This window comes from Pituophis catenifer, unplaced genomic scaffold (genome assembly GCF_029215685.1).
Source record: "Pituophis catenifer annectens isolate HBS135680 unplaced genomic scaffold, rPitCat1.0.hap2 SCAF_2, whole genome shotgun sequence".
Taxonomy (NCBI): domain Eukaryota; kingdom Metazoa; phylum Chordata; class Lepidosauria; order Squamata; family Colubridae; genus Pituophis; species Pituophis catenifer.
Genome location: NW_027256882.1, coordinates 15,955,133 through 15,980,525, shown reverse-complemented (window position 1 = coordinate 15,980,525; position 25,393 = coordinate 15,955,133). Strand labels below are relative to the sequence as shown.

The 25,393-nt window shown below is 44.1% G+C and overlaps 3 protein-coding genes across 4 annotated transcripts in view; 2 read left to right on the top strand and 1 right to left on the bottom strand.

The window, feature by feature from the left end:
* The window catches only part of LOC139311782 (zinc finger protein 850-like), a 300,225-nt gene that overhangs the window by 63,784 nt on the left and 211,048 nt on the right, over positions 1-25,393 (bottom strand). The window lies entirely within an intron of this gene.
* On the top strand, positions 406-2,301 carry LOC139313446 (zinc finger protein 420-like). Its single transcript, XM_070939056.1, has 2 exons — positions 406-1,059; positions 1,144-2,301. The coding sequence occupies exons 1-2, from the start codon at positions 406-408 to the stop codon at positions 2,299-2,301; spliced, it is 1,812 nt and encodes a 603-aa protein (XP_070795157.1).
* Positions 13,085-23,388, top strand: LOC139311793 (zinc finger protein 773-like). Its single transcript, XM_070936307.1, has 4 exons — positions 13,085-13,143; positions 17,245-17,376; positions 18,907-19,033; positions 22,129-23,388. Exons 2-4 carry the CDS (start codon positions 17,245-17,247, stop codon positions 23,304-23,306), a joined length of 1,437 nt encoding a protein of 478 aa, XP_070792408.1. The 5' UTR covers positions 13,085-13,143; the 3' UTR covers positions 23,307-23,388.

Sequence of the window (25,393 nt, the reverse complement as noted above, 5' to 3'; positions counted from 1 at the left end):
AGAGGCTTTAAAAGCATTTTTTTACAACTTCTTCAGCCAAAGAGGTTGTAGAAAAAATGGTTTTAAAAGTTTAAAAAAAAAAAAAGTTGGCCACGCCCACTCAGTCATATTACACCCCCCCACCAAGCCACGCCCACAGAACCGGTAGTAACAAATTTTACATTTCACCACTGCTTCAAGTGGTTGAGCCAACTTCATATCCAGAAACCAGGGCCTTTGTAGAATACTGGGTTGTTTACAAAGAAAGTTTCCTAATTATTTGAGAGTATACACTTTCAAAGAAGCTAGTCAGGCCAGAAGCTGGGATGGAGTTTTTGCCAAGCAAATGCTAACTCATTTCTAGTATTAATCAATTGGACAGAAGGTTGTTCCTTTAAATATTTTTCCAGATAGGGTGGAGAGTTAATGGATTTTGACTTACATCAGATTTTTCTCTTCATTTCAGATGGGCAGGTGTGGATCAGAAGAAATGATGGAGAGGTGTCACAATCTGTGCCGGAGAACAGTTACACGTGCCAAGATGCAGAAGACACTTTTGGAAATTCAGGGGCCATGAAGGAAAATGGAAACCTGATTGGTGAAAGGCACAAATCTTTTGCTAATTTGGACATTGACTTCCGTGAAATTTCAGTCCACCCAGACCTTCCAAAAGAAGGAAACACCCACGAGGCTTCTTCATGTGTAGAAAATTGGGATGAAACGTCGGATAGGAACCTACACTGGAAAACCCACCCGGGAGAGAAGCCGTTTCAATGTCTTGAATGCGGGAAGAGTTTTAGTAGGAGCTCCGAACTGATTAGGCATAAAAGGGTTCATACGGGAGAGAAACCCTATGAATGCCCTGAGTGTGGAAAGAGTTTTAGTCAAAGCAGAAACCTTATTTCCCATCAAAGGAGCCACACGGGAGAGAAACCTTACAAATGCTTGGAGTGCGGGAAGTGTTTCGGTAACAGCGGCATTCTCACTTCCCACCAGAGAAGCCACACCGGGGAGAAACCCTATCAATGTTTAGAGTGCGGGAAGTGCTTCAGTCAAAGTGGCATTCTCACGGCACACCAAGCAATGCACACGGGGCAAAAGCCGTTTCCATGCCTGGAGTGTGGGAAGAGGTTCCGCCAGCTCATACACCTTACCTCTCACGAGAGGATCCACACGGGAGAGAAACCCTTTCGGTGCCCGGAGTGCGGGAAGAGTTTCCGTCAACATATACATCTGACTTCTCATCAAAGAACCCACACGGGAGAGAAACCCTTTCGGTGCCAAGAATGCGGGAAGAGCTTCAGCCAGAGTTCACATCTGATTCGGCACGAAAGAACCCATACGGGAGAGAAACCATTTCAATGCCTCTCGTGCGAAAAGAACTTCGGTCACAGCTCCGAACTGGTTCGACACGAAAGAACTCACACGGGGGAGAAGCCCTTTAAATGTCCCGAGTGCGAGAAAAGCTTCAGCCGCAGCTCTGAACTTATTCGGCATAAAAGAATCCACACCGGGGAGAAACCCTATAAATGCTTGGAATGCGACAAAAGCTTCATCGATAGCACAAACCTTATTAGACACCAGATAAGCCACACGGGGGAGAAACCGTACAAGTGTCCAGAGTGTGGGAAATGTTTCAGTCAGAGCAGAAGCCTGACGGCGCATCGACGGATTCACACGGGCGAGAAACCTTTTAAATGCCAGGAGTGTGGGAAATGTTTCAGTCAGAGTGGGATCCTTACCGCACATCAAGGCATGCACACGGGACAGAAACCTTTTAAATGCCTGGAGTGCGGGAAGCGGTTTCGTCAGCACATCCACCTGACCTCCCACCGAAGAATCCACACAGGCGAGAAGCCGTTTAAATGCCCAGATTGCGGAAGGAGCTTCCGTCAACACATACACCTCACCTCTCACAAAAGGATTCACACGGGGGAGAAACCTTTCCAGTGCCAGGAATGTGGCAAGTGTTTTAGTCACAACTCCATCCTTATTTCTCACGTGAGAACCCACACCGGAGACAAACCTTACAAATGCTTGGAGTGTGGAAAAAGCTTCACTTGGAGCACCCTCCTGATTAGACACGAACGGACTCACACGGGGGAGAAACCCTTTAAATGCCAAGAGTGTGACAAGGGCTTTAGTGAGAGCTCACTTCTTAGCAAGCACCAGCGGCGCCACGCTGGGGAAAAACCCTTCAAATGTTTGGAGTGTGGAAAGAACTTTTTTTCCAGCACGCTTCTTATTCGACATCAGAGGACTCACACAGGGGGGAAACCGCTGAATATTTGGAGTGTGGGAAACGCATCAGGAATTGTTTGAGACAAAAGAATTTGAAGAGGAGAAAATTCTTAGCCGTGATCAGAATGGGACAAAAGTTGTCATGCCTTAAGTCCAGCAATTATTTACCAAAAATTTGCAGAGTAAGGCACCGTAATTATTCTTTTCATGGAATAAGGGTTTTTCTCTTAGTACCGTATCTCATCAGGAAATTCCAAGGGGCAATGTGAAGCAGAAGTGCACAAAGCAAGGCAGGATAGCCATATATTTTTCGAAAACTAAACCATCGTAAATCCATCGTCTTGTCTAGGTGCTCTTGACTTCCTTGAGAAGCATGAAATTGAAGAAATCCTCTAATTTAATGTTTATGGTTTAAGTACGTTTCTTAGTCACTTCAGCGAAGATTCATTTGGTCAGTATTTTTCAATCTTAACAACTTTAAGATGTCTGGAGTCCAACTCCCAGAATTAGCCAAACTGGGGAATTCTGGGGGTTGGAGTTGTTGGAAGAAAAATTCCAGGTCCAGTTCCAAGCTGGGAATAAAATGGAGGCTGACTGGAAAGAAAGTTGGTTTATTGATGAACAGAACCACCAACATGTGATACTGGGACAGCTGACAAAATGGAGTTGAGAATGGGTGGGTTTTATACCTTCTGTATTCCTATGGGGTCATGTAGGGGTCATGGCTGGCTCTAGAGGCAAAAGGGAAAATGCAAATCCTAGGTGTTTGTCTGAGCTAATTTTGTCAGCCTTTGACTTGATTGTGTTGCTTATCTGAAGTTTCTGCCTGACCCAGTCTTCCTGAATGGATTACCAAATCTGCATTTCTAAAAGCTGGCTTTCTCAGTTTCTGCTTCAGGAAGGGAAACTGGTGCTGGTTTCTGCTTCCCTTAATATTTTTTCCCCATTTCTCCTTAGGGGAAATATTCTATCCTGCCTTTTTAATATTCCCCAAGATATTCATTCTTCAAGGGGCGGGAGCTTCCCACAGAGTCCAGATGTCAGGGTTCTGACAGATGCCCTAATTAATTAATGAACCTCGAGCCAAGTTTCAAAAGAAATCCAGTTATTTATTAGGAGCAACATGCCGGCACGTATCCAAGTGGAGTCAGCTCTGCCCCACGTAATTTACGGCCCCACTATGACCCTGTTTCCCCCCTCCTCTCTGGGTGTGTCATAAATCACATTCTCCAATGGAGCACTTTTGCAGGCTGTAGAAAACATGCCTCTCCGGCTGGCTCTGGTAACCTGGGATACAATCTGGAGAAAGGTATGCGTGGAATGTGCTTCTGGTTGTGGCAGCCAAGCTGATCCGTCAGTTCTCCCCCCCCCCTCCTGCCTATGGCAACTCGAGAGAGGCCTGGAATGCTTTACGAGTTGACATCAGACATCTTAAAGTTGTTAGAGTGAACATGTGTGATTCAACATTTTTCTGCACCGCTTCTCTTTGTACGGGGGAAGTCACTCCTCAGCATTTCTGTTTATTTTCCTGTATTTCAACTTCATTTCAAAAAGTATAAGGATGGCGGCTCCCAACCTTTCGGGCACCAGGGACCGATTCTGCGGAGAGACGGTTTCTGCAGACCAAAGGGGGCACAGTTACATGTGCTGCCTGCATCTCATGGATGGGGCTCCATTTGTTTTGTGCGGACCGGTTTCTGGCATACTGCGGACTGGGGCTGATCCATGGACTAGGAGTTGGGGACCCCTCTGTTGGAAGAAATGTCCATCTGGATTCAGTTCCAAGTGGGGAGAAAGACACTGGAAACATGGAAGCTGTTTGGAAAGATGGTTTTAATGGTGGACAGGACCACATGGTTTGAGATCCTGGGCAATCGAGCACATGGGTGAGAGAGAAAGAGAGATTTCTACCCTCTCTTGGGCTTTGAACTTGCTTCCTGTTTCTGTGAAAGAAATGTATTCTGATTGGTTGTCAGTCTCCCATGGGGCCATGCAGGGGGAGTTTGTAGGTTGTCTTGAGTCCCAGGCTTGGTTGAATCTTGCTGGGTGATGTAACGAAGGGACTTTGGGCAATTCCTATTATGGCTTAATGGCTTTGTCCTGGTTTGGATCTTGAGTGAGGGCTAATCCTATCATGTCCTGAGGGTGAAGGTCTTTTGTTTTGTAGATAAGCTGGCCCAGCCTTTTGTCTTGTTGATAGGTTGGCACCAGTCTTTCTCGGTCTATTAACAAAGGTGGGGGCTGCTTTCCAAGAGCATATTTCTCCTTTTCTCAACCAAGGAGGTATAATATTCTGCCTTTTTAATATTTCCTAGAATATTTCATTCTTCTAGGAGAGGGGTGGGTGTAGGTGCTAACTTTCGACACCTGTATTAGGCAATACTCAAGGGCCTAGTTGCTGTTCATGTACTAAAATGGAAAAGCAATGTTCATTTGTCAAAGCAAAAGGACGACTACATTTAATGTAAGCCAAACTTTTTCTACCTAGGAAATGACTTATATTGCATGCTTAAGTGTTGTGAAGGCTGCTCATAAGCTAAGTCCCAGATAGCTAAGGATTAAACTTAGGTTTTGTGGGAATAGGGAGGTTGCACCAATAGAGAAGTCATGAGAACATATGTTGCAATGACAACAAATATATATAAAAAAGGGAAACTATTGTCATGGTAGCACCAGTGAGAAAGTTAGAGACCGCCATTTTTGGTCTTTTTCCAAGAAGAGTGTAACTCTATCCATCTGACATTACTGCCATCTTGCATAATAGCACCAGGGATCCTTAACATTGCTCATCTGTCATCAACATGTGAAACTATTTCAACTAAGGCAGGAAAATGTTGACAAGTAGTCCTTGACTTACAACAGTCCATTTAGTGACCATTCGAAATTACAACGGCACTGAAAAAAGTGACTTAGGATGGTTTTTCACACTTATGACTGTTGCAGCATCCTCGTGGTCACATGATCTAAACTTGGCAACTGACTCATTGTCAGGGTTCCAAGGAACACCCCCAACGAAATAAAGCTCTGAGGCCTGAGGTTCCTCAAAGTTCCAATTTATTAGAGATGTCATGTTGGCACATCTGGGAAAACCCGAATCTGAAAGCTTCCAGGTTTTCCACACCCAGCTGACAGTTCACAGCCCTGCCCCACACCCACAAGCCCATCACATTGTCCAATCAACTCTTCACACTCAACTGGATACAATCTTCAGGCAGTCTCCATCAGACGCAGGCAAAAGTCCTTGAATACGGAATGTTGTTATGACTAACTTTCTACCGCTCCAACAACAGCCCCCTCCCAACTTCCCCAGCTAAAATATGTGGCCGTGAAGAAGCAAAACAGGAAATTGTCTCCCAAAACTGACACTCATATTTCTGACGGTTGCTGTGTCCCGGGTTCATGTGATCCCCTTCTGCGACCTTCTGATAAGCCAAGTCAATGTGGGAGCCAGATTCACTTAACAACGGAGTTACTAACTGAACAACGATGGAGATTCACTTAACAACTGTGGCAAGAAAGGTCGCAAAACAGGGCAAAACTCGCTCAGCAAATGTTTCACTTAGCTTAACTGTGGCGAGTCACTTAACAACTGTAGCAAGAAAACGTTGCTGAAATGGGACAACATTTGCTATATTTGCTGCCTTGCATAGTGGCAAAAATGTTGGGTTCGGTTGAGGTTGTAAGTCGAGGACAACTTTTCATTATTTTTTAACTTTTGTATTTATGTGTTTAATTTTGTGCCTGTTCACCGCCCTGAGTCCTTAATGAAATTATTGCCAGATAGGAAACTTCATCTCAAAAAGGAGCATTTTGAGGGGGAACAAAGCTGTAAAGCTTCTCCTGGTCACAGAAATGTACCTAGATAAGTCAGCAGCTGATGATTACCTTAGAAAATTTCGTATTTTTCAGTCGAGGAAACCAAGCCAATTTTATTTGATTTAATGAGAAATAGGTTTACACGTACCGTATTTTTCGGAGTATAAGACGCACCTTTTTCCCCAAAAAAAGAGGGTGAAAATCTGGGTGCGTCTTATACTCTGAATGTAGCCCCACCCAGTTTCTCAAATGGAGGTTTCAGAGGTTGAAAAAAAGCATCAGAAACGAAGCTTCAGAAAAAAAGCCCCCAAACAGAGGGGGCTTCAGAGGCTTTTTTTCTGAAGCTCTGTTTCAAAGGCTTTCAGAGAGAAAAAAAAGCAAGGCACAGAGCTCACAACCAAGGAACCTGTTGCTAAAATTCACCTCTGGGAACAGCTGATTGGGGGTATTCCGGGAGGCCGATCCACCTGTCAATCAGCTTTTTTCTTATTTTCCTCCCCAAAAACTAAGGTGCGTCTTATACTCCAAAAAATACGGTATGTTGAGTTATCCCTCGGAAAGCCATGAGTTTGCCAAAGGAAGGTCAAATCATGCTCTCTTCTGGCATCCCCCACGCTTTTGTGATACTGTCAGGGCTGCCACCGATCAATCCCTAGGAAAGAAAACCCTTGACTCCATAGATTCAGAGAAAAGGTACTTTTACTGGGAAAGAATTGAATGCAGCAAAATTCAGGCAAGCTCTGAAGCAAAATCTGGGTGAAGAAACAAATTGAAACTAATCCCAGAGCCTGCCCACCCCTAGTAGCCAGGCAACCAATCATCGGCCAGGAAGATGTTTTGGGAACATGTCTGATCCAGGTGCATCACTCCTTCACGCATGCCGATCCCAGGACAGTTGGCCTTGAAGATGTTAAACAACCCAAGCTGGCTTCTCTGAATCCAGGCCTCCTCATCGCTTCTCAGAAATTCAATTTCCACTTCCTGCATTCTTCCCTTCCCAAATTCCCATTGCTCTCCAACCTGCCCCCCCACCCCCATCATTTCCATGGCACTGACAAGCTTGAAAGAAAGCAAAGATGCAGGCTGACAGATCCCTTCTATCTTTTGCTTTACGACAACCTCTTGAGGTAGACCAGGGCAGGAAATACCACCAAAAAAGTGCTAGATTTGACCTTATCGAGCAAATATTATAATAACAGAATTTTGAAAGCCTGGCATTTTCTCCTTCTCTTATACCAAAAATAGTCAAGATGGGACATTCTTGAGCTTCTTCCTCATGCTGTCTTGCTTTCTCAAACTGAACTCATGTTTGTCAACAGTTCTGCATATCTCCTCCAAAGTCAGCTTTGTGTTATCTACACTTTCTCCATCTCCCTCTTGTGCAGAGAATAAGCACAGGTCAGTGGTCTGAATTGACGATTGCAGATGTCTTTGGCATTAGATTAAACCAAGACGTTGGGTCATATCTTTAACTGCTCGGCATATGGTTTATATATTCTAAAAGTCCATAAATTGTTTTTGAGACCAACATTTAAATATAGTCTGCCTTCTGCACTTTGAATGGAAAATAATAGATAAGGTCAAAATAGGAAACTAGGCAGTCCTTTACTTACAGTCATTCATTTAATGATCAACACCACTGAAGAAAAATGACTTACAACCTGTTCTCGCACTTCAGGCCATGGCAGCATCTCCATGGTCATATGAACGAAATGCAGGTGTTTGTGACCTGGGGTCACATGATTGCCGTTTATAGTCTTCCCAGGGGATTTCCAACAAGCGAAGTCAATGAGGGAAGCTGGATTTATTTAATGATTGATTGCAAAAAATGTTGTTAAAATGGGTGACGGACTGCTTCACTTAGCGCAGAGGTTCCGATCCCAATTGTGGTCATAAATCAAGGACTACCTACAACTGCATTCAAAGTCCGCACCTTGAATTGTTAGAGATAATATTCAAGGCAACGCACGGAACATCATTGCTGTGGTGGCGCAGTGGTTAGAATGCAGCTTTGCAGGTTAACTCTGCCCACTGCCAGCAGTTCGATACTGCATTCTAACCATCATTGTGCCAACACGGCAATGATGTTCTACGTCAGCCTATTGTCCCTAGTATGCATTTTAAGGTCGGAAGGCTGAGTCAACCTTGGGCTGGTGATGATCGAACTCCTTTTCATTCAACAATGTATGGCTAAATGCAGAGCAAGAAAAGTCAATTTTGAATTCCCTGGCTGGGACATATTTGTGCAGATCTTTTTGGCAGCAGTGCAGAAGTAGTTTTCCATTGTCTTCTTCTGGGATGGATGGATGGATGGATTTAAAGTCTAGTCTGCAGTCCTATTCCTGTAATCTCCTATTGGGGCTTAATTTATTTTTTCTTGTTAAATATAGTGCTAAATATAGTATACCCATGGTGGGGCAGTGGTTAGAATGCAGTATTGCAGGCTAACTCTGCCCACCGGCAGCAGTTCGATCCTGACCGGCTCAAGGTTGACACAGCCTTCCGTCCTTCTGAGGTCGGTAAAATGAGGACCCAGATTGTTCGGGCAATAGGCTGACTCTGTAAACCGGTTAGAGAGGGCTGTAAAGAATTGTGAAGGGGTATATAAGTCCAGGTGGCTATTGCTGTTGTGCCTCCACCATGTCAACTTGGCCCCAACCTTGTTGGCCTTTAAGAAGTCCCTGAGGACACGGCTGTTCCATCAGGCCATGGGTGTGAAGAGCCCACATGATGATTGCATTGTTTGTGACGTCTGGATGGCATTCTTCTGTGCTTTTATGTTTGCGATTTATTGCTCGAATTATTTTTATTGGGTTTTTTGGTCGTTTTTAACTTGTAAGCTGCTCAGACTCACCCTAGTGAGATGGGTAGCTATAAAAATTTAAATAAATAAAGCAAGCATGTGCCAGAATGTAACAAAGATTGGTATCATAGATGATTTTCACCACCTGTTTCTGACTTTCATACTGATGTGGGCATTTGAAGCTTTATATATTCCTGACTTGGTTTAATAAAACTTAAGTCTTTAATGTAGAAAGTAAAGAAAGAAAACTCTTGTTCTACTACCGTTTCCTCAAAAATAAGACATCCTTTTGAGGATGTGCTTTTGAGGATGGGCTTTTGAGCACATGTGCTAAAATAAGCGCCCCCCCCAAAAAATAAGCCCTCCATGAAAATATTTAAATGCAGATCTGGAAATCAGGTAAGAAGGCAAGAGGAACCCCATCTTGCTCCACGCACCCCAAAATAATAAGACCCCCTCCCCCCGAAAATAAGGCCAAGCGCTTATTTATTTATTTATTTATTTATTTGATTTGATTTCTATACCGCCCTATTCCCGAAGGACTCAGGGCGGTGCACAGCCAAACAATAAAACACATACATACAAAATTAAAAGTAGAATTAAAATCAAATTAAATAGTTTTGGCCCAGACAAATTAAAACCCCAAATTATTTAAAACCAATTTTAAAATTTGAATATATAAAATACTAAAAGATATTTAAAAATTTTAAAAATCTTTTATAAAGGAGGGAGAAAATTAGGCCAGGCCCGCATGGTGAAATAATAAGGTCTTTAGAGCGCGGCGGAAGGTGCGCAGATCCTCCGTATCTCCGGGGGGAGCTCGTTCCAGATAGTAGGTGCCCCCACAGAGAAGGCTCTCCCCCTGGGGTTCAAAAAAATATAAACAGGGTCTTATTTTTGGGGGGAAACGGTAACATAGGAGAAAAAGATGCCAGTGATAATTAATCTATACATAATCATATGAGGTGAGGGGTTTTTTGGATGCAGAACCTTATACTTGGACTTTCCAATGCATTTAAGACAACGTGGAACAAGTTATATGTTCACCTAGAGCAGGGATGTAAAACTCAACTTCATTGAGGGCCACATCAGGGCTGTCCAGAGGACGTGGCCAGCTTGATGTCACTCATGTCTGGGCGCCTGTGGCGGCCCAAATGCTCTGCCAGTGAAAACGGACTCCCGATCTCCATTTTCAGATGGGACGGCCTCCTGCAACCCTCTGTCAGTGAAAACAGAGCTTGGGAGGGCCGCATGTGGCCCTCTCAAGCTCCGTTTTCACTGGCAGAGACACCACGGGCCGGTCCTTCGCTGTTTCCAAGGTGGCTCCGTGGGCCAAATCTAAGCACCCTGCGGGCCACATCTGGCCTGCGGGCCTTGAGTTTGACACCCCTGACCTAGAGAATTGTGCATATTTAACCCAAGCAAAAGGTAAAACTACCCCTGAAAAAATACAGTATGCTTGATTCGATTATGTACCATCAAATCAATGTCAAGTCTGATCACATGATTTTCTCCATGATCATTTGTCACTAACCTGGTCCTTCAGCTCTTCTACAGGCCAAAACTTTGATTTCCTTCCACCTTTTCCAGCATTACAGTCTTTTCCATTCTGATGGAAATGAAATCCAAGAGAGAACGGGGATGTTCTGCCCCAGCTACGGACCCCAAAGAACGCAGCACACACAAAGTCTGTACAAACCTTAGTTTACTAATTAAGGACTACTAATGAGCTTTCTTAGTAGTTGTTCAAACACAAGTACGGTTTAAATCAGTCTTTTCTGAACAAGGGCTGTTAATTTAACTTCATTAACAGCCGACAAGAGTCCAAGGAATAATAACTCAATTCTGAGACACAGTATTTCAGATAACCATAATCTTACTGTGGTTGGCAGAATGCCCAGAAGCAATTTGCAGGAAAACTGACAAGAGAGAAACGAGCCGAATCAAACGTTTCTGGAATCAAGACGCGAAGGAATATGAACGAAGTTATTTCCTGCAAATTGCATCAGTCCTCGTCCTTCCTTAAATAGGCTAGGGGAGTGGCCAATTAGCCCCAAGCCTTACTCTCGAGGAGACCTCCTCCTGAGGAGCCATTCCTGCCTTTTAATAGCTCTGCGTGCTTGTGCATTGAGAAGAGGCTCCTCCTCTTCGTCCTCTTCACATAAGGGAGCTTCTGGAGGTTCTGAAGGCCCTGGCTGAATCCCCGCCTCTGGCACCACATCTTCTCCAGCCTCCTCATTGTCCGACTCGAGCGCCAGCTGCACAAATCAGCTACTAACTGCACAGGCCGCTAACGGGCCACCACAGGGAGGAAAGACGCGTCCAAGGGATTAAATATCTTGTTACACAAGCCCTTCTCTCCCCTTCCTCTCTTTTGATGAAAATCACTTTTGCCCTTATCCGATCTTCTGCTCACTAGGGAATTCTGGGAGTTGAAGTCCACACATCGTAAAGGTAGAAAATTAATATGAATATCAAGGGCATGGTATCGGTAGTATCAGTCTCCACGTGCCTTCCCTCTGACATCAAGAATTATATATAAAGCAAAATACACACACACACACACACACAATATGTAGCCAGAATTTTAGCTGAGGCAGTCCTCTTATTTTTGATAAACAGGAGGAATCCTGTGAAAGTCCTCAACTTACAACCACAATTGAACCCAAAATTTCCATTGCTAACTAAGCCAGACAGTTGTTAACTGAGTTTTTCCCCCTTTTTACAACCTTTCTGGCCACCACCATTAAGTGGCTCACTGAGGATTGTTAAGTAACATGGTTGTTAAGTGAATCAGGCTTTCCCATGGACTTCCTTCTCAGAATATCGCAAAAGTGACCCCAGAACACTGCAACTGATATAAATACATAAAATGGCTAGGTGGCTCAGTGGGTAAGATGCTGAGCTTGTCAATCAGAAAGGTCGGTAGTTCGGCAGTTCGAATCCCTACTATAGATCTCCTGCGTGAGTAGGGGGTTGGACTAGATGACCTCCAAGGCTCCTTCCAACTCTGTTACTGTTACATGCCGGTTGCCAGGAGCCTGAATTTTGATCACATGAGCATGGGGATGCTCCAATGTTATAAGTGTGAAAAAACAGTCGTAAGTTACTTTTTGTCAGTGTTGTCACTTTGAATGGTCATAAATGAATGGTCGTAAGTCCAGGACTACCAGTAATATATACATCCAACCTTTGGACGAGCAGTCAATGGGGAAGCCAGATTTACTTAACAACCAGGCTACTGACTTCTCTCCTCTTCCTCTTCTCTTCTTCTTCCTCTTCTCTTGATTCTATTCTATTCTATTCTATTCTATTCTATTCTATTCTATTCTATTCTATTCTTATTCTATTCTATTCTATTCTACTCTATTCTTATTCTATTCTACTCTACTCTATTCTTATTCTATTCTATTCTACTCTTATTCTATTCTACTCTATTCTTATTCTATTCTATTCTTTCTACTCTACTCTACTCTACTCTACTCTTATTCTATTCTATTCTACTCTATTCTTATTTTATTCTATTCTACTCTATTCTTATTCTATTCTTTCTATTCTACTCTACTCTACTCTATTCTTATTCTATTCTACTCTATTCTTATTCTATTCTATTCTTTCTACTCTACTCTAATTCTATTCTATTCTATTCTACTCTTATTCTATTCTTTCTATTCTACTCTATTCTTATTCTATTCTATTCTATTCTATTCTTTCTACTCTACTCTACTCTGTTCTATTCTATTCTACTGTATTCTACTCTACTGTACTCTGCTTCTATTCCTATTTCTATTCTATGATCCCCTTTTGGGACTATGTGACAAGCAAAGTCAATGGGGAAGCCAGATTCACTTAATAACTCTGGCAAGAAAGGTCATAAAATGGGGGGCAAAGCTCTCTTAACATCTGTTTGACTCAACCAACAGAAATGCGGGGCTCCATTATGGTCGTAAGTCGAGGACGACCTGCGGTCGCCTTCGGCCTCAAAGAGAGTTGTTAAAATTAAAGGGTCCGCTTAAGGCGAAGAGGAGACGGGTCGCTGCGGCGGGAGCGGAGCAAAGGGAAGCGAGTGGCGGCTGCGTTTTCCTAGAGCGCCTCCGCAAGGAAGAGGTACTTTCGTTTTCTCTCCCGGGAAAGCTGGGAAGGTGGTGGTGAGTGGGTGATTTCCCCCCGCCCCCTTAAAAAAGGGGGAGGGAGCCCAGCGCAGGCTGCCTGGTTCAGCTCCTCCCTTTCTTCCCCTGGGGAAAATCTCCGCTGGATCTTCTCCTCCGTGCGTGCCGCGATCCGAGGAGCTTCGTAAGCGGGAGGTAAGAGGGAGCTTTGGCCGCTTCTGGGTGGGTCGAGGGTAGGGAGGGTTGTAGGAAAGGGCCCGTCCTTCTGTGCTGGGACCTGGGAAGAGAAGCCAGGGCTGGCTTGTGTAACGCAAGAGTTCCCAAACTTGGCCGCTTTAAGACTTGTGGACTTCAACTCCCAGAATTCTCCAGCCAGCATAGCTGGCTGGAGAATTCTGGGAGTTGAAGTCCACAAGTCTTAAAGCGGCCAAGTTTGAAGACCTCTGGTGTAACGCTACGTGGGGAAGACTTGGGGGGAGACAGCAGGCAAAACCACAGCCGTGGGAACGATGAGATAACAGAGTTGGAAGGGACCTTCGAGGTCCTCTAGTCCAACCCCCTGCTCGGGAAACCCTGTACCACTTCAGACCAATGGGTTGTCCAGTCTCTTCTTTAAAACTTCCAGTTTTGGAGCCTTCGCAACTTCTGGAAGGCATGTGGCTCCACCGCTTAAATAAATTTAATCAGGCTCTTTATAAGAGCCTTGGTGGCGCAGCAGACTAAAGTGCTATTAAGTAGCACCACCTGCCTGCAATTACTGCAAGTTCAAATCTCACCAGGCTCAAGGTTGACTCAGACCTTCCATTCTTTCGAGGTAGGTAAAATGAGGACCCAGATTGTGGGGGCAATAAGCTGACTTGGTATAAAAAAGAACACCGCTTGGGGGGGGGCGAAAGCCCTACTAAGCAGGTATATACAAAAGTATGAAGGCTATTGCTTAACGCAATATTCAAGGTGTTGGTTGCCACCTTTAAAGCGCTCCATGGCATGGGACCTGGGTATCTACGAGACCGCCTTCTGCCACCGATAGCCTCCCATCGACCGGTACGCTCCGACAGACAGGGGCTCCTCTGGGTGCCATCGGCTAGACAATGCCGGCTGACGACCCCCAGGGGGAGAGCATTCTCTGTGGGGGCCCCTACCCTCTGGAATGAGCTGCCCCCGGAGATTCGTAGGATTACCAACCTGCGCACCTTTCGCCGTGCCCTAAAAACATTACTATTCCAACAAGCAGGGCTGGCCTAAATAATAATAATATTTTTACTTTTTTAAATGGGTTGTTTTATTAGAATTTTTGGCCAATTGATTTGATTGTTTTAACTTGTTTTTAATTTTTCTATTGTCAAGGTTTTATTTCTGGCTGTACACCACCCTGAGTCCTTCGGGAGAAGGGCGGTATAGAAATTCAATAAAATAAATAAATAAATAAATAAATGAATGAATAAATAAATAAATAAATAATAATTGTCATTGTACGTGTATACACAGTATACCCATACAACGAAATTCACTTAACACCCAAAGACCAATTTCAATTTTTCAATTTAATTCAATTTATATGCCGCCCCTCTCCGAAGACTCAGGTCCAGAACACACATAACGATCCCCAAACACACTCCCACCCACCACAATTCAGGATTACAGATAGTCCTCGATTTACAACGGCGGTTCAGAGCTGTGGTGGCGCAGTGGTTAAAGTGTTCCAGGGGCTAAACTCACTGCTCACTGCCAGGAGTTTGATTCTGACCGGCTCAAGGTTGACTTCAGCCTTCCGTCCTTCCGAGGGGTTGGTAAAATGAGGACCCAGATTGTTGTGGGGCAAGAGGCTGACTCTGTAAACCGCTTAGAGAGGGCAGTAAAAGCACTGTGAAGCGGTATATAAGTCTTAAGGGCTATTGCTATTGCTGTTTGGTGACCGTTCGAAGTTACAACCGCATTGGGGGAAAAAAGGTGACTTATGACCATTTTTCACACTTAGGGCCATTGCAGTATCTCCACAGTCACGTAGTTTACATTCAAATGCTTTGACAACTGGCTCACGATGACAGTTGCAGTGTCCCATGCGTGACCATATTTTGCGAACTTCTGACGAGCCAAGTCAACGGGGAAAGCGGATTCGCTTAGCAACCGTGTGACTAATTTAATAACAACAGCGATTCACTTAACAAATGCAGCAAGAAAAGTCGTGGAGTGGGACAAAAGTCGCTTAACGGATTTCTCACTTAGCAACCTAAATGCTGGGCTCGATTGTGGTCGTAATTCGACAGCTACCTGTAATTGTTCTAACTGTCAGGAAATTTCTCCTTAGTTCTAAGTTGCTTCTCCCCTTGATTAGTTTCCATCCATTGCTTCTTTTCTTGCCTTCAGGTGCTTTGGAGAATAGCTTGACTCCCTCTTCTTCGTGGCAACCCCTGAGATATTGGAACACTGCTATCATGTCTCCCCTAATCCTTCTCTTCATTAGTCCTGCAACTGTTCTTCATATGCTTTAGCCTCCAGTCCCCTAATCCTCTTTGTTGCTCTTCTTTGCACTCTTTCTAGAGTCTCAACATCTTTTTTACATCGTGGCGACCAAAACTGGATGCAGTGTTCCAAATGTGACCTTACCAAGGCATTAAAGTAGCATTAGCACTTCACGTGATTTTGATTGTATCCAGGGGTGAAATGCTCCCAATTCGGACCAGATCGCCCGATCCGGTAGCGATGGAGGCGGGTGGTTCAGAGAACTGGTAGCAAAAATCTCTGCCCCCCCCCCATGCCCAGCTGAGCCGCACAATCATCAGAGGCTTTTTTTTTACTTTTAAAAGCATTTTTTCTACAACCTCTTCGGCCAAAAAAATCCTTTTAAAAGGAAAAAAAAAGCCTCTGATGATCGCGTGGCTCAGCTGGGATCGTCAAAGGCTGTTAAAAGAAAAAAAACCCTTTTTTTCTTTTAAATGCCTCTGACGATCCAAGCTGAGTTTTTAAAAAGCCTCTGCCGATCAGGCAACTCAGCTGGGATCGTCAGAACCTTTTGAAAGCATTTTTTTTACAACCTCTTCGCTGGAGAGGTTGTAGAAAAAATGGTTTTAAAAGTAAAAAAAAAAAAAAAATGGCCATGCCCACCCCAGTCACATTACCCCCCACCACCAAGTCACGCCCACAGAACCGGTAGTAACAAATTTTAGATTTCACCACTGATTCTGTCCCTCTGTTTATGCAGCCTAGAACTGTGTTCCCTTTTTTGGCAGCTGCTGGCTCATATTTAAATGGTTGTCTACTAGGACTCCAAGATCCCTCTCATAAGAGATAAGAAGCTGCTTAACCCGCAGCAGGAATGTGGGTGGAACAAACACCCCAACAGGGGGAACCTTCCCTGATTTCTTTGGCTCTAAAGGCAGCGGGAAGGGGGAGGCTGTCCAGGTAGTCCTCAATTTACAACAGTTCATTTAGTGACCGAAGTTACAACGGCACTGAAAAAAGGGACTGAGGACCGTTTTTCATAGTTACCACCGTTGCAGCATCCCCACGATCACAGGATCACAATTCAGATGCTTTGGCAACTTGACTCCTATTTATGACGGTTGCAGTGTCCCGGGGTCATGCGATGATCTTTTACGTCCTTCTGACAAGCGAAGTCAATGGGGAAGCCAGATTCATTTAACAACCTTGTTACTCTTTTAACAACTGCGGTGATTCGCTTAACAAATGTGGCAAGGAAAGTCGCAAAATGGGGCACAACTGAACGAATGTCTCACATAGCAACATAAATTCTGAGCTCGATTGTGGTCGCAAGTCAAGGGCTACCTGTATTCCAAAGGAAGAAGGGGAATCCCAGGGGAATTAATTGGCATCTCCTCCGAGGGATATATGTCACTGCGTTTTTGTATTTACCAGATGAGCTCTTATTTTTGAACTTTCAGACTTACCGTAGCTTGCCAAGTTCTTATCAGTAAGCTAACTGCGCATGTCCACATTACTCCACTTTCTTCTATCTTTCTTTGTTCTCCGGCCAAGAGAGGTGGCCGGGAAAGCTTTGCCAAGATTAATTAATTAGCTAGTAGGATGTTTTATTTTCTTTATAACAAATAAATGAGTTTTTCTTAGAAAATATATCTTCAGGTTTATTTTCTTAAAGTATACTTCAAGGAAGGTCACGATCCATTCTCTAAATCAAGGTGCAATTACCCAAAAGCAGAATGGGATTAATTGCCACCCTGACAATATAAGATGGCCCAGCTTTGGGACCAGAGAAGAATCCCCTCGTGGCAATATTCATTTTAACTTTTGTTTTTTCTGTGATTCTGGCTATTTCAGATGCAGGAGCCGTTGGTGAAGACGTTCTTGGTAACTCCTGAAGTCAGAGGAGGTCTCTTCCATCCATCTATGGATCAGCTATTGGAAAATACTGATCAAAGTCCTCTTTGCAGTAGATCAGCAACCGCTCAGGTAGGATAATTTCATGAGAACAAGGAAACATTTGGGAGTCTGCTTTCAGCATGAGATTCAGGATTGAATGGCTGATCTTGCTTTCAAGATGGTTATTTAAGTGCAAGGTATCAAGAAATCGAATAGAATATAGACGAGTTGGAAGGGAACTTGGAAGTCTTCTAGTCCAACCCCCTGCTCAGGCAGGAAATGCTATACCGTTTCAGACAAATGGTTGTCCAATCTCTTCTTAAAAACTTCCAGCATGGGAGCATTCACAACTTCTGGATCTTCCAGCTCTATTCTGATTCTAAGCACTCTGTTATCTGCATCTAGAACTGTTAGGGAGGGGCTGTCTTCACCCTCTTTCTCTCACATAAGATATCTGGACCGGGTATGGGAAACCAACGATAGAATAACAAAATCCGTAGCATATAAGGAGAACCACTACAAGATGTGGTACAGATGGTATCTAGCCCCTGCGAGATTGGCGAGGATGTATGCAAATCTTAATCCAACGTGTTGGAAATGCAAGCAAGCACAGGGAACCTTCTTTCATGTCTGGTGGCTTTGCCCAAAAATTAAGATAAATTGGATAAAAATAAAAATTTGGATATCAGAAATAATTGCGGAGGATATTGAGTTAGAATCAGAAATTTTTTTGTTAGGAATGCTTAAACAAAACATTAGAAAGGAAAAAAAGTACCTAATATTACATATAATTACGGCAGCTAGGTTAGCCCTAGCACAAGTCTGGAAAACAGATCAATTGCCAACGGAGCAGCAAATGATTCAAAAAATTTACACATGTGCAGAAATGGATAGACTAACGTTGAAATTGAAAGATAAGGAAGACTCACAGTATTTTAAGATATGGGACAGTTGGTATGAGTGGATAAACCAATGGAAAAGAAGGTAAAGTCAAAATTTAGTAAGAAATTAAAAGTAAGAATTATACACCGTCATTAAGGAAAAAAAGGGAAAATAAGTTTTTGTATATATGTGTACTTATATACATTATATATACTTTGTTTGTTGTTTGTTGATATTGTTGATTGTATTTTAAGGTTGTGAACGTTTTATATAATTTTATTTTTTTTAATCTAATAAAGTTTGTTTTTTTTTTTAAAAAAAAAAAGATATCTGGACCAAATTGTCTCTCCTTCCTCTGGAATGTTCCCACTCCCTCCTGGAAATCCATCCCACCTACATTCCATCACAAAGAACGCCTTGCTATCTTAGGGATGTGCATACAGAGGAATCAGCTCTTTTGTTTCTTCACTTTCATTAACATATTAGTAGGAGTATTCACAACCGGTCAAAACAAAAAAGTTAATCACATTAGATTTAAATTGTGATCGGATTTAATAATAATAATAATAGGTGAGATTTGAAATCTTGGGAGAGGCAACCATAAAACCTGATAATAGATCAGATCCAAAAAAAGGAGTATTTTCCTTCTTGCAAAATTTAACTTTTAGGATATTGGAAAACTGGGAGAGAACTTTCTGGGATGTCTGTCTGTTAAGGAAAGTTTCCTTTGACTTTCAGGGCTCAATAACTTTTGAGGAGGTGGCTGTGTATTTCACGGCGGACGAGTGGGAGCTGCTAGATCCCAGCCAGAAAGTTTTATACGGAGAAGTCATGCTGGAGAATTCTAGGAATGTGGCCGATCTGGGTAAGGACTTGTTTTGTTCTGAATTCAGGGATTTGTGGAAAGTCTATCGCAGGGATGGCTAACCTTTTTGCTGTCGTGTGCCAAAAGCGGGGGGAGCACGGGGAGATCGCCCACGTGCGTGCCCACACCCATAATTCAATGCACCCCGCCCCTGTGCCCCCCTCCCCGCTTTTAGCACATGATGGCACAGTGAGCCCGGTAGGCCCGTTTTTCACCCTCCCCAGGTGAAAAACGCCTCCAGAGGCTTTCTAGAAGCCTGGGGAGGGCGAAAACAGCCTTCCCCACCCCCCGGAGGCCCTCCAGAGGCCAGAAACAACCCATTTCCCAACTTCCGGTGGGACTGGAAGGCCCAAAAATCAGCTGGCCAGTGCACGCATGCACGCTGGAGCTGAGCTACGGCAACGCTCGCGTGCCCACTGATATGGCTCCGTGTGCCACCTGTGGCACCCGTGCCATAGGTTCGCCATCTCTGGTCTATCGCCATAAGTGCTCGAAAGCACCTTCTAGCTCAATGATGGCGAACCTTTTAGGCACCAAGTGCCCAAACTGCATGCGTGCATGCCCAAACTGAAAGGTGCGTGTGAGCATACAAATGCACGGACATGCATATGCACATGTGCTGACATGCGCATGCTTGGACATGCGCAGAGATGCACATGCGCAGAGATGTGCAGCAGAGACCCGAAGACCAGCTGGCCGGCATCCCAACACCGGAAGCGCGGCAAGAGGTAAGATCTTTTTCTTTTGTGAGCTTCTGTTTCGTCATTTGCAAGGAAACAGAAGCTCACGAAAGAAACACCACAGAAATCTGACCTGGGGCAACGGCACGTGTGCCAGCAGAGAGGGCTCTGCGTGCCACTTCTGTTTCGCCATCATGGTTCTAGCTAGAAGAAGGACATTCTGTTTTTGTTTTTGTTTTCCTAACATCAAAGTAAATACAGGCAAAAGTTGGCTGATGGTTCACAGGAACCTTTCTCAACTGAGCTTTTGTTGTGATTCGATTGAAGAGCAGATAACCTGAACAACTTTAGGTGGAGACGATACTGCCCTGAATGTCTATGGAGATTTCTCATTCATCCAGGTCATGGTTGTCCCGAAGGTGCTTTTTTTTTTAAGAGGCAACTGGACTTTCTTGTTTTTCTTTGAAGCAATTACCCTGTTTCCCCTAAAATTTATTTATTTATTATTTATTTATTAGTCCAATTTATATGCCGCCCTTCTCCGTAGACTCAGGGCGGCTTACAATGTATTATAGCAATAGCTTGTATACTTTTATGTATATACCTGCTTATTAGGGCTTTCGCCCCCCCCCCCCAAGCGGTGTTGTTCTATACAAAGTTAGCTTATTGCCCCCACAATCCGGGTCCTCGATTTACCTACCTCGAAAGGATGGAAGGCTGAGTCAGCCTTGAGCCTGGTGAGATTTGAACTCGCACTAATTGCAGGCAGCTAGCAGCTAAGTGCTAGCACTTAACAGCACTTAGTCCGCTGCACCAGCGAGGCTCCCTGATAAGCCTCCCCCTGATAATAAGCCCTCCCCGAAAATATTTATAAACGCAGAGCTGGAAATCAGGTAAAACGGCAAGAGGAGCCCCATCTTGCTCCACGTACCCCAAAATAATAAGACCTTCCCGAAAATAAGGCCAAGCGCTTATTTCAGGCGTTATAGTCCAACCCCCTGCTTAGGCAGGAAACCCTATACCAGTGATGGCTAACCTTTTTGCCATTATGTGCCAAAAGCGGGGGTAGTCGGGGGGTGATTGCATGTGCGCCTGCCCACACCCATAATTCAATGCACCCCGTCGCCTCACACATGCACACATGACCCCCCCACTTTTGGCACGTGATGGCACGGTGGGCTCGGTAGGCCCACTTTTTTGCCCTCCCCAGGCTCCAGAGCCTTTCTAGGAGCCTGGGGAAGGCGAAAACAGTCTTTCCCACCCCTCCGCCCCCCCGGAGGCCCTCCAGAGGCCTGGAAACAGCCCATTTCCCGACTTCCAGTGGGCCCAGAAGGCCCGAAAATCAGCTGGCCAGCACTGGACTGAGGTAGGGCAACGCTCACGTGCCCACAGATATGGCTCCGTGTGCCACCTGTGGCACCCGTGCCATAGGTTTGCCATCACGGCCCTATACCATTTCAGACAAATGGCTATCCAACATCTTAAAAACTTCCAGTGTTGGAGCATTCACAACTTCTGGAATTTGTTAATATATTCCTAATAAATAATGCTTATTAGACATAACTAATACATAGCATAACTATTTCAAAGTTGGGCATCTCAGGAGTCTACCTCCTCTAAGGCTATTTCTTATTTTTTCCATTTTGATCTTGATTCCCCCTTTGTTCTGGTATTTCAGGCTTTGGACAACCAAAAAGCAGAGATTTTTCACACACACACAAAAATTAAAGTGGGGAAGAGATAAAAACATACCGTATTTTTGGGAGTATAAGACGCACCTTAGTTTTTGGGGAGGAAAATAAGAAAAAAGCTGATTGGCAGGTGGATCAGCCTCCCGGAATACCCCCAATCAGCTGTTCCCAGAGATGAATTTTAACAACAGGTTCCTTAATTGTGAGCTCTGGGCCTTGCTTTTTTTTTTTTTTTTTGCTTTTTTGCTTTTTTTTCTGCTTCTGAAACTTCTGAAACTGTTTCAGAAAAAACTTTTTTTCCTGCCTCTGAAAGCCTCCAAAACAGAGCTTCAGAAAAAAAGCCTCTGAAGCTCTGTTTGGGGGCTTTTTTTTCTGAAGCTCTGTTTGGGGGCTTCTTTTCTGAAGCTTTGTTTCTGATGCTTTTTTCAGCCTCTGAAACCTCCATTTGAGAAGCCGGGCGGGGCTACATTCAGAGTATAAAACGCACCCAGATTTTTACCCTGTTTTTTTGGGGAAAAAGGTCCGTCTTATACTCTGAAAAATACGGTAAATGTCTCAGCCAGAACCCTAAATAAAATGAAAGTTTGGTTTCTTTTCTTAGGCACACAAACAGGAAATCAGCAAAATTTGAAGATAATAACATCTGCAGTACTTTTCCTTCATAAGCAATTATTGAGATTATTTTTTTTTCTTCCTCCCTCCCCCCCTGCTTTCTTCAAATCAGTTTATGGGCAGGAGAATGAGAACTACGAGCACCCTGCACTATTACAAATGATCACATTTGAAGAAGGGATGCTCAGACATCAAGATGCACTTCAAAAGGGTATGAAAGGTTGCATAAGAAACGGAGGGAAGACGTCTTCTGATCCTAGTGTGGTCCATAGCCTCCAAACCCAGGAAGTTCACCAAGGAGAAGAAAAGGGAGAATATTTCAGATGTGTCAAAGGAGACAAAGAAAACTCTGATTTCGCTCAATATTGTGCAACCCAGACCGAAGAGGAACAATATGAATATCAAGAGGATGGGCGAAGTATCAGCTCTGCCTCCTACCTGGCCTTACATCGCCCGTTGTACGCCAAAGAGACACCATGTGCGCTGATAAATTGTGAGGGAAATTTCAGTTTCGGTAGTCGCGTAATTTCCCACAAAGAAGAGAAGCCGTATGAGCGTGGAGCGGATTTCAGTATGAAACAGTTACTTATTTTGCCCCCCAAAAATCCCCTAAGGGAGAAACCTTATAAATGTCTGAGGTGTGAAAAGACGTTCAGTCAAAGAAGTAACCTCGTCATACATGAACGCACCCACACAGGGGAGAAACCGTACGTGTGCCCGGTGTGTGGAAGAGGATTCAGTCAGAGCGGTCACCTTAAAACGCACCAACGATCCCACACGGGGGAGAAACCGTACACGTGCAAGGAATGTGGGAAAAGCTTCAGCTGCAGCAGTTATTTTATTTGCCATAAAAGGATTCACACAGGGGAGAAGCCGTATAAATGTCTGGAGTGCGGAAAGGACTTTAACTGTAGCAGTCGTCTCGCCTCTCATAAAAGAAAGCACACCGGAGAGAAGCCATATCAATGCACGGAGTGCGGAAAGAGGTTTTCCTATAAGGACGGCCTGATGAGACACCAACGCACCCACACTGGGGAGAAGCCATATAGTTGCCTGATGTGTGGAAAGACGTTCAGTGGACGATCTGAGCACAGAAGCCACGAAAGGATCCACACAGGGGAGAAACCCTACAGGTGCGTCGAGTGTGGGAACAGCTTCCGTAAGTACAGTAATTTTATTCGCCACAAAATGGTCCACACGGGAGAAAAACCGTACAAATGCCCGGAGTGTGGGAAAAGCTTCACTCAGAATGCGAATCTTATCAAACACAAAAGAATTCACGCCATATAACTGCGCTGACAGTGGGAAAAAACTCAACCAGTCAAATCATCTTTTGCAACACGAATCCACAACAGAGAAACCAAAACTCGGCAGCTTTCCTCTCTAATATTTTCTTCTAAAAATGGGACCCTCTTAGGGGAAACTATAGAAATATGGGGTCTGTGGAGAAATATTCAATTGGAAAAATAGACTTCTCAGACCTAAAGGAAACCACATGGGCCAACCTTAAAAGTGGCCAGAGAGAGAAAAGATTCAAATGGCCCTTTGAGTTTAGGCCCTTATTTCCCATCAAAGATTTTATTTTGGGAGGAAGACCTCAAGTACATACTCTTGACTATCGGGACTGGCCCTAAAGACATTTAAACATGACTTTAGATGAAAGACACATCCAGACATTGTTAGGCCATGAATGAAGGTCTAACATGAAGAAGGTTAACAGGGTTTATTAATTAAGTCCCATGAAAACAAATTGAGGCTGGTGGGAAATGTTTAGCCTTGTAAAAAAACGTCCAAGAGTGATATAAAAGTATTTGATGAGGTGTCGCACAGAAGAAGGGAAAACTTTGTCCAGGATTGTCCCACAGTGCAGAATAAGCGTGACAGAATCCAGATGAATGTTACACAAATGTCATGATAATAATGTAAAACTGATCAATACACAAATACCTCAACAGCCTCCAACCTTAATAAAAACAGATATACACGTCCTTCTCTCCAAAATCTTACTTTTAGCCAACTCGTCTAAAATTTGGCTAGAGTTCTTCCTTAATTTAATTGTTGAATTTATTTGGGCTTCTTTTTCTCCTTTCCAGTGGAACGTGCTATTTTCTGCGGCTGTATCTTTTGTAAAAGTATAGATGATTTTCCTTCTCTTTGGTATCCTGATTCTCCAGGCATAAGTGAGATGCTTCTATCCATAACTCATTAAATGATAGGGTTTATTTGCCATCCCTTCCATCTGGTCAAAGCCATGCTGTAAGTTTGTGATACCTGTGGCTCTTGCCCAGTTGTGGTTTGATACGCCTTGTCTAGTTTTGGGGTTTCTTCTGCTGCTGCTTCTTTTTTTTTTATCCCTCTTGCTCTGAGAAATATGTTAGTCATTGCTTTTTGTTTCACTGACGCATTCTTGGCAGGTGTCTACAGAGATTCTCAGTCATCCAGGTCATGGTTGTCCCAAAAGTGCTTTTTCAAGAGGCAACTGGACTTTTTTGTTTGAAGAACGTTTTGCTTCTCATCCAAGAAGAATCCGTTCATTCTTGGATGAAGAAGTTTCTTGGACGAGAAGCAAAACGTCTTCAAAGAAAAGCAAGGAAGTCCAGTTGGCCTCTTGAAAAAGCATCTTTGGGACATTCTTGAGAAGTGTTCTCTGTTTAGACCAGGGGTGTCAAACTCAATTTCATTGAGGGCCGCATCAGGGTTGTGGTTGACCTCAAAGGGGGGGGGGGCTGACTGGGTGGGCATGGCCAGCTTGACACCACTCCCCAAACTGCTGGCATGTTTCCTCTTCGCACTGGGTAGACCGGGCCGAAGCGACATGGGACATCTCCTTACATTTTCCAGGATGGCCGGATCCGACCACATCACAGGCCAGATGTAGCCACGGGCCCTATGTTTGACACCCCTGGTTTAGACCAAGGGCATATGCTGTGGGAAAAAAAGGTAAGAGGGCAGGAAAACATCCATGATTAAAATTGGAGGGATGTTGTGATGACACTGCCATTTACAAGATGGAGGACAAGGAAGCAGCATTGCTTCTCACAAGCAGGAGCTTCCTAACTGAAGGACTGAAAGAAGAGTTGCCGTAATTTCTTATTTCAGGAAGATGGTTTAGTTCTTCTGCTGGAATAGTGAGAAGCTGGGGTGGGGGGGGAGAGGCTGGTAAAGGGGATTGCTGTTTTCTCATGTAGCTTTCCCTAAAAAGTCCATGTCTGTGTGTGTCAAGTACAGGTAGTCCTCGACTTACAACAGTTCATTCAGTTGACGGTTCCAAGTTACGACAACACTGAAAAAAGCGACTCGTGACCGTTTTTCACACTTACGACCGTTGCAGCATTCCCGTGGTCATGTGATCGAAATTGAAATGCTTGGCAACTGAC